The sequence below is a fragment of the Misgurnus anguillicaudatus genome, chromosome 23, assembly GCF_027580225.2.
Source record: "Misgurnus anguillicaudatus chromosome 23, ASM2758022v2, whole genome shotgun sequence".
NCBI lineage: Eukaryota > Metazoa > Chordata > Actinopteri > Cypriniformes > Cobitidae > Misgurnus > Misgurnus anguillicaudatus.
Window position 1 is genome coordinate 16,403,732 of NC_073359.2, and position 15,793 is coordinate 16,419,524.

The window sequence follows — 15,793 nt, forward strand, 5'->3', positions numbered from 1 at the left end:
ACCCTCCGCAGTATGGATATGAGGGACGTATACCTTTAAAAAGTGCCCGTCTCTTTTATGATGTCAGCGAGAAGGCCAGGAGTATCATTGAGTCATACTTCATGCTTAATTCCACTTTGCATTTCTCATACACTCATCTTGTGTGTAGGACGGCCATATCTGGTACGGAACCACAACTTTAAGTTTCTACCTCATGTTAAACCACAGTTTACTACACATTCCACTGCAGTGTTTTTAGGCTTATTGTAATATTAATTAATGAATAATGATTGAAAGTACAGTTAAATGTACAGCAAAATGTAATTTTAAGCAATGTATTGATTATGACTTGGTACTTTTGCTAAATTGCATATATAATCAAAAACAATTTGTATTAAAGGGCAACAGGACTACAGGAACGACCTCAGTCACCCGATACATGCTGACAACTGTCTTTTGGACCCAGAGGCCAATGAGTGCTGGAAAGAGCCGCCCGCTTACACCTTCCGAGACTACAGGTAAGATCTGTCTATACCTTAAATGTTCAAATTGTGGAGGAGAGGCATGCTATCACTTTTCTAAGTGATAAAACTGTCACCTATTTGATGGTGAAAGTAAAAAAAATTCCTTATATGGATAGTTCACTAAAAATAATCATCATTCACTCACTTCCATATTATTACAAACCTGTATAAATTTCTTTGTTTTGATGAACACGAAGAAAGATATTTTGAGGAATGTTTGTAACCAAACCAACCAGAAGCCCCATTAACTTCTATAGTAGGATAAAAGAAAACTATGGAAGTGAATGGGACTTCTGATCGGTTTGGTTGTATAAATTCTTTGTTCAGATGAACACAAAGGAAGATATTTTGAGAAATGTTTGTTACCAAACCAACCAGAAACCCAATTACTTACATAGTGGGAAAAAGAATACTATGAAAGTGAATGGGGCTTCTGATCCGTTTGGTTACAAACATTCCTTTAAAATTTCTTCCTTAGTGTTCATCAGAACAAAGGAATTTTTACAGGTTTGTAACAACATGAGAGTGAGTAAATGATGACAGAATTAAAATTTTTTGGTTGAACTATCCATTTAACATGGAAGACCCAAACTGCTCCATTTCTTTAGAAAATGTAAAAAAAAGACTTAAATTTTTACCGTTGTAAACATGCTCTCTTTTATAATCTTTCAGTGCTTTGCTCTACCTGAATGGAGATTTTGATGGTGGAGAATTTATTTTTACGGAAATGGATGCCAAGACTGTCACTGTAAGAACTGCACTTTTTTAACATTTGACCCACTCTTGCAAATTTGGTTATGTTAAACACCCGTTTCCTATTACAGGCTTCGGTTAAACCCAGATGCGGGCGATTGGTCGGATTCTCATCAGGAGGAGAGAACCCACATGGCGTGCGTGCCGTCACTAGGGGGCAGCGATGTGCTGTGGCCATCTGGTTCACTTTAGACCCCCTCTACAGGGAACTGGTGAGTAAAAAACACGTTTTTTCATTTCATTTTCAAACACGTCATCTCATTTGAGGTTCTGTTGTAGTTTGCATTCAGCGTTTAATAAGATCCTCTACATAGGCAAAATATGACGATCAAGTCAAAATTTTGTAGCTTAAGCACGATCTCTGAGCCACAGATACCCACCTGTTAAAAAGTGTTATACCCACCAATGATTGCTTTCAAACCGCCAAACCGCTTCCGGTTCTCACAACAAAGCGAAATAATACCAGCGTATTTACATACCCATACAAACTTTTATAAGGCCTTTCACCTGGTGTGATTTTTCCACATTGACCACTTTAAATAAATAAACACAAACGAATATACAGCTTTTAATAACAATACTGTACCTGTTATGAGTAATTGTGAGGCCTTTCAGAATATCTTACAAGCGATATAAAGCACATTTTTAAACTAAGCTGCAAAAATGGCTCGCTAGGAAAACATTGAACTTCTGATGTCATAAACCTGACCACCCACATGTAGACCACATGCAAGGAATGCCTGTTTGCTGCACAGAAACCTGGCCAACCCACGTATAAGCAGGAAGTAAGACGGATACTATTATTCATATACAGTATGTGACGTTATCTGGCATCTCGTAGCGTAATAATGAGATTTGGAGCATCAAAGTTGTAGGATGTTTTATGTAGAAACATCTGTAAAACAGAAACTAAACTCATTTCGATTGAATTACAGGAGAGGCTTCAAGCAGATGAAGTGGTTCAAGCTTTGGATGACCAGCACATGTTTGAAAACGGCCTGCATATAAACCCAAAAGATGAGTTGTAGTCCGACAGCCAATGGGAGACAAGCACAGGGTTCATGTCAATACATATTTATTTAATGATTTAAATGATTTTATTTTTTTACCTTTTGATGTGAGGGTGTTTTTGTTTGTTTTCAGCTGTTTTGAGAAAAATTATATTATTATTATTATTGGTACATTTAAGACCTCATTTCACAATTTGACTTTGCAACTGCTGGTTTTCATCATTTACAAGAAACAGGGAATTTTGTATGGAAATTAAATATGACTAAAACTACATTGATATGGCGAACTGACACTGTATAACAATGTATATTTATACTCGTAATAGCTGTTTTTGAATTCTTTTATATTCAAGTTTATTTAACTAAGGATCAAAGCGAAACAGACTATGAAAAATGAGAATTTGCACACTTATGTATTTACTGTATACTTAAAAGTGATGTAGCTGTCAGTTTATTGTAGATTTATTAAAGCACTGTGATTTACTTTGTCATACCACAGTGTTTTCAGATTTTAGTTTATCTCGTGCTTTAAAACCATGGGATTAGATGACTGTTTACAGATAAACTGACTCACAGCTATTGTGTGGTTTCATCATGATAACAGGCGTCAGCTTTATATATTAGTGACCTTTTTAATAAAAGATTGTATTTGTTCCTGTTTCAAGGAATTTGAATTTAAATGTGGCATAAAATTGTCCTTTCCTTTCAAATTCATTGACTCCTAATCCGTGTACAGTTGCTGCGTGCGTTGCACTGAGCTGTTCGAAATGAAACATGTCTGCAGTTATCTTAGTTTATTTTAACTCTTGTTGAATTTCGAGAAAGGAGGATGGCCACTTTTTGTCACTGATATTTAATTATATGAGTATTTATAATTGTATATGTCATTCAAAATGATGTTTGCGATATGATTAAATTAAATACTAAACTATTTCTGCTGTGTCTTTCATTTTCTGTGTATTCTTTGTCAATTTTTTCATAAATGTTACACCCTATAACAGTGTAATATTTTTATTACAGTTTTAGTGCTTCTGTATAGTTCAGTGGTAGAGCATTGCTTAGTATCGCAAAAGGTTATAGGTTCGAACCCAGGGAACATCCTGATAAAAAAATGTATACCTTGTAATGCACTGTAAGTCGTTTTGGATAAAAAGCGTCTGCCAAATGCATAAATGTAATTTTTCCTGATAAAAGTTCTATTGCAGTGGGTAAAATAAGCCATTTTTGTCAGTTAAAATAGTTCTAAAGGTGCTATTGATATCAACTTTTTTTACCAGATGTTGTTAATAACCCATGAAATCCACACATTCAATAAAAAATAACTTGTGTAATAATTAGGGCTGTCAATCGATTGAAATGTTTAATCTAGATTAATCACATGATTGTCACTTTATGCTTTAATTGCTATATGGATGCTTTATGCAAATGTATTTATTATTAGTTAAAGAGTCAGCAAAAATTATTTTTAAAAAGTCGAGAGAAAAAATGGTTCTGTTGGCCTCTTGAACTCTATGAACTCTGATCTTTAGTTCTTTCATAGATTTTGAATTGGATTTAAGTCAGGTGATTGACTTTGTCATTCAAGCAGCTTTATATTCCTTTTCTGAAACCAATTGAGAGTTTCCTTGGCTGTGTGTTTGGGTAAGGTTTTTCCCTTAATGCCATGTACAGTACCCATCAGTTGGGAATGAACCAGCTGTTATTATTTGCACTAACAATGGGCAGGATTGCTTTTTTATTACTGACTGTCTTGGATTTCCATGCCTTTTTGCACCTACTTTTCTTCAGGGGTCAAATACTTTTCCTGTGTTATAATACATCATTTAAAGGCAGTGTGCATGATTTTTGAAAAACACTTTGGAAAAGGGAGTGGGGCCGAGTACCAAAACACACTTGTAGCCAATCAGCAGTAAGAGGCGTGTCTACTAACCGACATCGTTGCCTGGGTTGCGTACTGTAACGTAGGCTGCTTACACAAAGCGGGAGAGAAGAGAATCCATGTCCAAGAAGGTTTATTGTAAAATCCCAGAAGGACAGGCAAACAAATCCAAACAGGGTAATCCAATAGCGTAATCCAAATAACAGGCAGGGGTCGAAACCATAACAAGAATACCAAACATGAAACAAGGCAAGATAACAGGAAACATTAACCATGAAACGCTCGGTATGCAGTGTTACAACGTACAATACTTCGAAGTGAGATGATACCAATGAATCAGATATATAGTGAACAAGCATGAAGTACAAAGTGAAGTGTGACATGACTATCTATGACGGGTCTATCAAAAGAAGGTCCAGATTCTACAGGGGTAGAGGCGTGTTTGTTTAGGTGATTTCAAATGTCAACATTGGCTTTCAGAGATCATGCAACCCGCCTTTAATGGACAATTATGATTTCATTTCCTTGCTAAACATAACTTCCAGTAAACTTCCACAAAGAATCAATCAATCATAGCGGTGATCCGTGATCGCCGTCTCTACTCGTCTTAAGGAAACCAAAACATTTGTTTTTTTCGGCAAGGTATTTGTTCCAGAGTTCAGTTTACTTTTCTTGGACTACAACAAACACGGCAACAGTTTACTTCCTGAGATTGGTGAGGTAGTAAAGAGCGACATTATCATATAGTCACATTTCCGGCTGACATCAGAGGTATTCAGAGCACCCTGCTTGGTGCTGGTGTGCTCTGACCACCAGCATAGACCAGCATAATTCCCATGCTGGCTTGGTGCTGGTGGTCATCAGCAGCATACCAGCACCAACATCCCATGCTGGTCATACCAGCAAGACCAGCATATGTTGTGTTTTGGTGCTGGTATGCTAACTAATCCAGCACCAAACCAACATGGGACTAATGCTGGTCTATGCTGTTTTTTTCAGCCGGAGGGCAATTACAACATACAAGATTAGCTGGCCAATTACGGACAGAGATTATCAAATTTGTGCGTTTCAGGAAGAGAGTGAAATCTGGAGCTCCAAAAATGTATGGTATGTGGAAAATAATGTGTTTTTTTTACCATAAACCACATGAACACGTTGTATTATTACAAATACACAACAAAGCATTGTTTTTAGCAATGAAATAGGTGCTCTTTTAACAAACAGAGACCAGAAGTTAAAGGTGTAGCGGAGGATTTTCTCAAATTTAAGAAAAGAACCGCCTTCTCCATGCAATTGCACAACACTCCTGATTGACAACTAGGAGGACCAATAGTCTTGATGATCCACCCAGAAAAAAAAGAAAATCCTCCGCAATACCTTTAAGCTCCGTCCAGACACACCGAGACAACACGCGTGCATCCGATGAAAGCGCTTAGGCTGTTTCATATCCTGAACCGAAGTGAACTTCCAGTCTGTATTTATTTATCGGCCTGGCTAGTGGCTAAACTGATCTCTGAAACAAATACCTTGTTTACAATAAAATGTTTTGGTTTGCTAAAGACGAGTGGAGATGATAAGCATGGATCAAAAGAGGTTTGGCAGCCAGGCAAGAATTCAAGGACCTCAAGCTAACATTGCATACATAAATTTTACCCAGTAGCATTAGCTCAGTAATTATTGATACGCTTTAGCTATAATAATTTATGAATGAAGGTAATTTACTTATCAGAAATAAACTACTGTAAATGTTATCGATTCTTTGTGGAGTTTATCCGAAGTTAAGTTTAGTCCAAAGAAGCTGTTTGTTTATGTTGTTGCTACTGAAACCGTGTCCGAATTTGTCAGTGTCAATTCTGTTACTGTCAAACTCTGTTACCAACGTAGAGTATTATAAACATGTACGATTTAATAAAAATGCTGTTGTTGTTTTTAGTTTTAATTCGATGTTGGAGTTAACTTTTAAACCATGGTTAGGTTTCCCCTCGGGTTTAATGTTACGACCACATCCCATGCGCTACCTGATGCATGAAGATGTAAGATCGCAACTGTATCTATCTTCTCTGCTTCTACAGTGAACTGAAAGTATGCTGTGGTATGATTATGAGATGTCAGATCTCTGTTGTGTCTTTGACTATAATGTGTCTCGTGACCTGTTTTCAAAGTTTTTCTAAATACTTGCATGTTGCTTCAAAGTGATTCTCATCCTCCAACCTAAAAAGTGGTAAGTGTATCATTTTAATGTCTGAAAAACCTAAACTTTTGTCGGTACAGTGCGTGATCTTCATCTTCTATGTTTTGCAGTGCCTTTTTTTGGAAAATAATTCATTGCAGAAACTATAGGTTATGTTCAACTAAACATAACATGGTGGACTTTGATCTTTGACAGGAAGACAACACAAGACTAAAAAAGGTTTTTGAGAAGCTATCATGGTCTTGGGGGCCGGTATAATTTCTAAAACCTCGTAGACATGACCACACAGGAACCTGCCTAGATAATCAGACTTCAAGATTAAACCACCATGAATGCATGAGAACGTTTCTTTTGTGCATTCTTATGTAAAGGCTCAAGGTACTGTCGTGTATCTTTGTTCGATTACAGTTTGAAAAGTTGGATCTTTTCTTTAACTTATTTATTTTCATTTTTCAGAGTTACTGTAAGGAGTTTGTTGTTTACAGAGCACTTTGTTTTTGGCATGGCTCGGCTGTGCAGTGGAGTCTTTTTACTGCTAGTAACGGGTAAGTGAGATTTCCTATTAAGTTAACAAAACATATGGTTTGGATATAATCTTTATGTAAATGTTTTAGAAAAATTTACAAAAATGAAAATCTTCTGGGGTGGTATCATTTTTGTACCTTTATGGTTATACAACACATTGAAAAATGTGTACCTTTTTGAATACAATGTTAAGGACCTGTTGTGAAGGACTGTGTAGCAGTTAAATGTTAAGGATACAAAACATTATACTGTACCTTTAAAGGTACATAATTGGTTCTTAAGGTACACAAAAGCTACATCAATGTATTATGTTTTGTATGCCTGTAAAGGTGCAAAACAGAACCACAGCGACAGAAAAGGTACCATTTTGTACTTGTTTCTCTGACAGTGTATGACCAAATTTAGACTGGGGCTAGTTGTCACATAGGAAGTCCATTTATGTTAAAGCGTATTTTCTTCTCCCTCTGTGGTTTTGTGTATTGGATTCATGCAACTGAAAACTTTCTTAGATTAAAATAACTTTATTGAATTTACTGTAGCACAGTCTTTTCACAGTATTAAAAATGCTGGGTTGTTTCAAACATGAACATGGTTCGTTTATATTTTACCATACCACAGATTAAAACAACCAATAACTTGTTTAATTGATAAACAAGTATGCACAATTAAACCACACTTAAGTAAGCCTAGCTTTATATAAAGGATTTAAACTGAAAGATAATTATTTTCTTAAATAAAGAATAGGATGCGGCAGGTTGTGCCATTTTTATTGAAGTGCTGTGTTTATATACAGCATCATTTATATATTACAATATGTTTTGATATTTTCTGCATGTTTACTCTTTTCATTTCAATAAAAACTGGAAAAAGCCAATAAAAAGCCTATAATATGCAGTTTTGTAGCAGGTTTTCATTATAACAACTTTAGTTCCCATATTGTGACAACATGGCTTGTGTTATATAAAGTCATGTGTTCAATTAACTGTATATTATTTAATAAGGAAGTGCCTTTACATTTAAAAAAAAAATAATCTTGAAACCATTGGTATTAAATGTGTGACAACTAGCCCCAGTTTCCTATATACAACAACAGTGTATTACAGACTTATTGTAAAGAACTACAAATGTTGCTTTTTGTGATAGTTTCAGAGCAGCTTGTTTCAGTTGTGTATTTACTAATTCAAGTGATGTCATTAAGTTTTCTGTGTTGAAAGCTATTATTTCCAGTAGTGTAAAAGTAGAGGAGAGCGAGAAACAAACATACGCTTTTTGACTTTGGCTCTATCATTCAAAAAAATATTTAAGTTAGATTAATCATTTTTTCCCACAATCAATACACAAATTTCTACTACAAATGAACACTTAAAGTTTGTTTGTGGGACCTACCGTCATCGTACATTTACATCGAAGTCAAGAGTGCAAATGTTACAACTTAACCCATAGGTGGGATTAATTGTAACAAACAGAGGGTTTGTTGTAACACCTGCTAGAAAATTTTGTTTAAACACAAATAAAGCAATAAAATTCTGCCTATATACTAAAGGTGGATATTGTTTATATATCTGCCTATAATAGATAGATATCCACACATTCATCCATTCATGATCCTTCATCTAACCATCCTTCATTGTATACCTGAGGCTTAATTGTAACACTGTTACAACTAATCCCGCTGTGTACAAATGTTTTCAATCCCAGCTATCAGTTACTAGTTGCTGACATGTTTCAAAATAATGTTATGTTTTAGGTAACAAGATGGTGATTAAATTAATATAAGGTTGGATTTGGTTACACGCTCATCTCAGAAATCGAAAAAAAAAAAATATAAGATGAAGAAATTAACCGCCATGCCTCCAAATACTCTTTGTTCAATATCTTAACCAAAACACATCAAAGCTTTTCACAAATTCACAGGAGATCATATTCTGGCAGTAAGAGAAAAAGACCACAGATTGCTCGGCCGTGTATACATTTGTAAAGTGGCCGTGTTACAATGAACCCTGCGTTAGTTTGTGCACCGCTCATCCCTTTATTATTTAATAAGGAAGTGTCCTTACATTTTAAAAAATTAATCTTGAAAACATTGGTATTAAATGTGTGACAACTAGCCCCAGTCTCCTATATCACAACAGTGTATTACAGACTTGAAATGAACTACAAATGCTGCTTTGTGTGATAGTCTCAGAGCAGCTTGTTTCAGTTGTTTATTGACTAATACAAACACTTTGAAATAGTGTTACTAGAGTAGAAAGTACTAAGTACTTTTACACAACTGATTATGTCTAACTATCAGTTAAAGCACAATAACCACATGTTTCCAGCCAGGTCAATATGGTAAACTTGTGATCAGTTATGTATTTGTTACTGATCTTTTTCTTTGATCAGCCTCGATTGGGAGTGCACTTGACTGGAACCTTTTACAAGTCCATCTGAAACCGGCAGCAAACATTACAGTTTGTGAAGGGGATTCGATTCAAATTAACTGCACTTGGAATGAAATGCAAGGGAAAGTGAGCTGGCACTTTAACTCAACCTATAAAAACTGTGAGTCAAAGAAGATAGGCGAAAACTCATCCTTCTTTGTTCAACAAAATAACAGCACTTTGTCAACGTTTGAAAACTCTTCCGTAAAGATCACTGACAGCGGATGGTACTTTTGCAAAGTCACCTTTGATATTCCTGTTCTCAGAACTAAATGCAGTGATGGACTTTATATTCTGGTTGGTAAGTAGAGGGGTATTGAGAGTCTATGGGAAGAAATGACTCTGTTTTCTTGCTTACCATTATACAGATTTTTATTTGGATAAAACAATGACCCATTTAACTTAATTTTTCATTCCTTTTACCATGTCAACATACATTCTTAACTGTCCATTTTCAGAATTGTTTGTTAAAATTTCAATAAAAAAAATATATTCGATAATTATAATTGTCCTGCCTTGCAGAACCAAACAGCACCCAGGATCCAACTCAGACACCAACTCAAAACCAAACTACCACAAATTCACCAACAGTTTGTTCCCCCAGAGGTAAATATTTTAATTTATTTCATACACTTTTGAATAGTCTGCATTCAATGCTTTGCAGGAATGTAAACAGTGTAAATCATATGTTTGGCCTCCAGATTTGATCCATAAAAAATAAATTGATAAGTAGGCTACTTAAAGCCTTTGAATGTTTATTTTAGTCGCCAACTGTTAGGTTATAAATTAACCTGTGATGTGTTGTTTAAGACATCATTTTAGGATAATTTAACCCAATGGAAGAATTCGTCCCTCAGTGTCCCAACCGTAGGTTAAAAAAATAACCCAGCATTTTTTAGACTAAAGGAAACTAAAAGTATATGTGTTGTATTGTATTTTATATTTTGAAAGGGATTGCAAAATGTTTTTATCATGTTACGCTATTTGATTCAATATTGCAGGTGTTTTTGGCCATGATTCAATTTAAAGCTTTGAAAAAGTAATGTATATGGTGGGGTTTAAAGGCCTGGGATCACATTACCTGGAATTTAAAGTCTATTATAATAAATAATAAAAGTTTAAAACTAAGAAATGTTATCTATGATGAGCAGAGAGTTCAGATTCTGCTATTTCTAGTATCCAGTATATGCGATACTGAATACTGATTTATTTAATGCAAGCGTGGGGGGATGCTAGCATTATAACAAACACTAAACATAATTGTTAATTTTCCAGTAGAAATTTCAAAATTTAATTTGTTATACAGATAAACAATTTGTATACGAAATTAGTAGGATATACTTAACACTTGTGGTCTTTTTGATCCACCAGCGCTAAGTCGATCAAGTAATTGCGTTACAGTTTGCGAGAGAATTACAGCCTGTCCTCTTATACAAATAACTTACTACAATACTACAATCGTTTCATGTTCTGTATTCATCAAACATACTATTTTACATCTTTTCCTAATCTTTTCTGTGCTACAGCTGAACCGACCAAGCCAACAATTGAAAATTGGTGGATATGGATATGGGTAGCGGTGGCTGTTGGATGCGTAGTACTAATTATAATAGTTGTTGCCATATGCCTGTTATCATGCAAAACCAAAGGTATGTCTGTAAGAAATCACTGCATTTAACAAATTACATAACAGATATGCTAATGTGTTTTTTAAGAACCTTAACATGTGTAACGTTGACATCTTTGACTATACTTTTGAAAAAGTGCTTTTACAAATTGTTACTGCTGGTATCCTGAGAGTTACAAAAATTGCTGTGTGTTTTGGATTATGAAAAATGTCTATAACTTTACATAAAAGGCAATAAGCACTTCTAACACATAGTCGTATACTAACAGTTGTATAAGCTACTGTACACTATTAAAACAGTGCGCTTAAATGTTCATCGGCCCTGTGTCCTTTTATTACGCAACTAGATCTAAGCACACTTTTTTGCTTTTTAAAATACAAAAGTCTGAATTATTTCCTGTTTTACAACAAAATGCAATCAATGCAATGTAAAATTGTTTTGTAGAATTTACAGTATTTCTGGCAGCTGGTTGCCAGTAACTTACTGCAGATTTAAATGTATGTTATTTACTGGCAACCATTTGTTCCAAGTTAAATGAACATTAAACATTAACAAATCTTTATCTTAACAACAACAAAAAAAAACTAAAATAACAGCTTCATGCAAAGCATTCTGGGAACCAAAATCTAAAGGAAATTAACAAAAAAAGGTTTATGAGAACTCCCATAATGCTTTGCATGAGGCTGGTATTTTATTGTTTCATAAAGACTTGTTAATGTTAAATGTTTAGTGACAGCATTTGTACCATTTTTTTAAGAGTGTACTTAATCCAAAGTATTAACCGAAAAGTCAGGTAGATTAAGGAAGACTGTCTTGTTTAAGGTCAGACACAGGCATTTGTCTTTCCTGGTCTTTGAATGAGTGTGGGTGGGCATGTGGTTTTGCGCTCTTGAGAATTAGGTCTTGTCTATGACGATCAAATGCCTGTCGTTTGCCTGTGGTTAAACTGGAGCAGTTATGTGCAGCGTGTGCGTGCAGAGCAAAAACCGTCTTTCTTTAGACCCTCAGCGTGGCCTGTATTTTGCATTGTTAACCATTTCAAGTAACCAAACAAGTACTATACGTTGCTGTTTGTTTCCAGAGGCCATTTATGAAAATACAGCACTGCAGAAATCCAGCTGTTGGCGACAGGATCGGAGTCGGAAGGACGCATGCAACGTGCCACCGTCCAAAAAAGTCGAAACCATTAAACCTCTGAGGAAATATGACACACTTTCTGAAAACAGATACCACAGACCTTAATTAAGTTAGGGCTATTTAGCGCTGATCCTGGAGAGTCAATGTCCTTCAAAGTTTAGTTTCAATCCTTATCAAAGTCATTTTTAAAGCAATTCTAAATACGATGTAGCTTGTTATGTATTTTTTATGTGTGATATTTGAGATATTTCATATTTGGATTAGGGTTAGAACTAAAATCTGCACTGGCCTTCCAAAACCGGAGTTGACGCCATATTGGTGCCATAATTTATTCAATAAATTTTTTATCCTCTTTATCGATTTAATGGTGTAATTTAGCATTTTCCACTACATGGAAAGCTGCCCTTATGAAAATGAACCATGGTTTTTGGTGTATTAATTACTATGAGCAAAACCATGGTTTTACTACACTAACCATGATTTAACTATGGTTTTTGAAAACCATGGTTGCCAAAACCATGGTTATTTTGTGGTTAACATGGTTTTACTACAGTAACCATGTTTTTTGTTGTTTTTTACTGTAATAAAACCATGGTTAATTTTCGTAAGGGTGTATATACATATTTTGTTTATTTTTTAATGTACAAATGTATTTTTTGTGTTTTTTATGTTAAATACTTTTCTCTCCTAGCTTAACGCAATTGTGAATATCTGAAGATGCTTCCTGAAAAATATGATTTTAAAACATTCAAAATATTGCTCTGTTTACTTGAGTATCATGTACGGTCAACCAATGGTGTGAGTTTGGGGTGGGGCCTTTCTGTTTAACCAATTAAATAATAATGGAAGTGTTTGGGAAACATTCTCATAATTCAAGTTCAGTATTATTCACATGTACAGAAAACTAGTGGAATTTATTTTTGTATACCGCTTTCATATCATACTGAAACATCTTGTGGTTACAAATAAATATGAGAAACATCTAAAAACGAGAGTCACAAATTTTCCCTTTTATCTTTGAAAAAATTCTCACAGATCAAACACACAGACTAAAACACATTTTATCAGCCACACTGATTGCACAACATTATACACCTTTAAATTTAATATTTGAAACCCATACCAAAAGATATGTTCACCATAAATAGATTAAAAACCTCACAGTGTGACAAGGAACCATAATTTGTTTTAAACAACCACTTCCCTGTTAACTAGTAAAACATGGCACAAGCAACAACAAGGTCATAAGCTCCATTCCCATGGAATGCACATTCTCCGAATAGGCTAAGCTTAAATGCACTGCCTTGGATAGACCAATCTAAAGTGGTTGCCATAACTTTAAAGGTGCCGTAGAATGGACAACTGTATTTACCTAGGCATAGATAAATAATAACAGTATATTGTGAGTCTAAAACACGATTGTTTACTCCTCCTTATGTAAACCTCATGCATGAAAAAGACCCATGGATAACAGGTTAATCTTAAAGGGGACATATAATTAAAATCTGACTTTTTCCATGTTTAAGTGCTATAACTGGGTCCCCAGTGCTTCTATCAACCTAAAATATGAAAAAAAAAAACAGTAACTACCGCCCCTTTATCTGCACTATCCAACCACAGCACTGCCATTGAGTGCAGAGATCAACTTATTTGCATTTTAAAGGAAACACGCCAAAACCAAATTTTTGCGCACATCTGCAAAGTGGCAGTTTTAACATATTATAATAAATTATCAATGGGATATTGAGCTAAAACTTCACATTCGCACTCTGGGGACACCAAAGATGTAAAAAGTCTGGTGAAATGTCCCCTTTAAAGGTAGGGTAACACATTTTGAAAAATGCTAATGGTAGCCGCCTAGCAATGAAATTACGCCAAATTTAGTCAAATCGCCATCCAAAGTCACATCTCTTTTAAAACACATGAACACGCACAGATCAGACGGTCACATCTCATGTCTCATTCACCAATGAGAAAACTTTGCAGTACAAAGTGAATAACACTTCCAATTCCAAAATAACCAACATAAACAACTGGTGTACATCAAAATTAGTTTAAGCACACTTAAACTAATGTTTATGTTGTGTAGACGTAGTAACTATATCGTTACGCTAATCCGTAAACGAACACACATTTCATAAGCAACACAATGTTTCATCAAAGTAGAATATCTGAATCCATCTCAATACAAACATATCGTGTACCTGCCTTACAAAAATAAACAGTGCAGCGACCCTTTCAGACCCTTTGCCTCCTGCACCTGTTAGCATCTCGTGGTAAAACAGTAAAGTTACCGATGTTAGTTCTGGTTTTTGCTCTTTGCTGATCCAGGCAGTTTTTGCTGTTGTTGTTATAAAAGATGCCTTTCGTTTTGTGGCTCCTGTACAGGTTGTTAATTCAGCAAATGCTGTTCTCGCTGTTTACAGACGGGAGGTGAGCGCACGTGAACGTGCCGATGACGTATGGTGTCTGCGTGGACTTGCTGCGTGGTGGGCATTCAAATTACGCTTACGTATGATGGACAAAAAAGAAAACGTCCGTTCGGACCGAAATCTATGATTGGTTGAAAATGTTTTGGTGTTATGCCATAAATTTCTACAAATACATTTAAACAACTTAACACAGTGATTGCTATCAGGATGTGAGGAGACTTTTAACCAGCATAACTAAAAATGTTTCAGGATCAAATCTGTTACCCTACCTTTAACTAAAACACCAAATGATGTTACAGTCGATATGTACGCTCCCAATATTGAATTACACATTAAATTTAGTACAATGTTGTTACAATGTTAATATGTTATATGCTAGAGTTAATGCTTTATGCTAGCGTTTAGGCAGAAGTTCCACTATTGACGTTACAGTTATGTTTTTCCTATTTTCCTACTATTGTCGCATGGGTTTGGGGTTAGAACGACTTTCTGTTAAATAAAATGACATCCTAACCCAAACCCAACTCTAACCCTACACTGTAAAAAAAATTATATTTAAAAAAATTGTGGAAACTGAAAGTTAAGTATTGACTCAACATATTGCTTTCAAATAATTCTCCCCAAACAAAAATATGCATTGTGGTAATTAAAACCCATGGTATTGGGGTAAAACAAAAATATATATTCACAGAACATATTAAACTCTGCTCAGCCAATTCATCGTGTCAAATGAAAAATCTGAGTTGACTGAATGTAGTTTGAGACAGAAAAGCGTAGGGCTGCACCTGAAAATAATTGACTTCAGTGTGGATACGCGGGAGTTGATGATCGACATTTTCTACAATAAAGTTATGGTAAGTACTTAAATATTTACATTGTAAATTGTGGTTGAAAGTTGTGATTTAAAAGGGACATATCACAGGGACAAATCTGACTTTTTTCATGTTTAAGTGCTATAATTGGGTACCCAGTATTCCTATCAACCTAACAAGACTGAAAAAGAATATCACAGGTACTAAGTTTTGGTAAACCATTCTCTATGAAAAAATAGGTCATTGAAATGTAGCTCCCCCTGTGTTAATCTGCACTATCCAACCACAGCACTGCCATTTAGTGCAGATATTAGCTCATTTAAAAGGATACACCCCAAAATGGCACATTTTTGCTTACACCTACAAAGTGGCAGTTTTAACATGTTATAATAAATTATTGATATGGTATTTTGAGCTAAAACTTCACATACACACTCTGGGGACAACAAAGACTTATTTGACAACTTAAAAAAGTCTCGTCTCTCCATTAAGAACAGATT

The 15,793-nt window shown here is 35.1% G+C and overlaps 2 protein-coding genes across 3 annotated transcripts in view; both read left to right on the top strand.

Annotated features, from left to right (window-relative positions):
* p3h2 (prolyl 3-hydroxylase 2) overlaps positions 1-3,199 on the top strand; it is a 123,726-nt gene extending 120,527 nt beyond the window's left edge. The window contains exons 11-15 of the mRNA XM_055217804.2: positions 12-162; positions 380-497; positions 1,176-1,251; positions 1,328-1,468; positions 2,192-3,199. Of these exons, the coding sequence (XP_055073779.2) occupies positions 12-162; positions 380-497; positions 1,176-1,251; positions 1,328-1,468; positions 2,192-2,284 (579 nt within the window). The 3' untranslated portion in view covers positions 2,285-3,199. The remainder of the gene's footprint in view (positions 1-11; positions 163-379; positions 498-1,175; positions 1,252-1,327; positions 1,469-2,191) is intronic.
* Positions 3,200-5,975: 2,776 nt separating this feature from the next.
* Positions 5,976-13,026, top strand: LOC129453532 (uncharacterized). 2 transcript variants are annotated; one of them, XM_055217807.2, is made up of 7 exons: positions 5,976-6,366; positions 6,447-6,714; positions 6,793-6,881; positions 9,247-9,585; positions 9,807-9,890; positions 10,811-10,933; positions 11,994-13,026. In XM_055217807.2, the coding sequence occupies exons 3-7, from the start codon at positions 6,839-6,841 to the stop codon at positions 12,152-12,154; spliced, it is 750 nt and encodes a 249-aa protein (XP_055073782.2). In that variant the 5' UTR covers positions 5,976-6,366; positions 6,447-6,714; positions 6,793-6,838; the 3' UTR covers positions 12,155-13,026. The 2 variants fall into 2 exon arrangements, with proteins under 2 accessions (XP_055073782.2, XP_055073781.2); XM_055217806.2 differs by having other exon boundaries at positions 6,532-6,714.
* Positions 13,027-15,793: the final 2,767 nt, after the last annotated feature.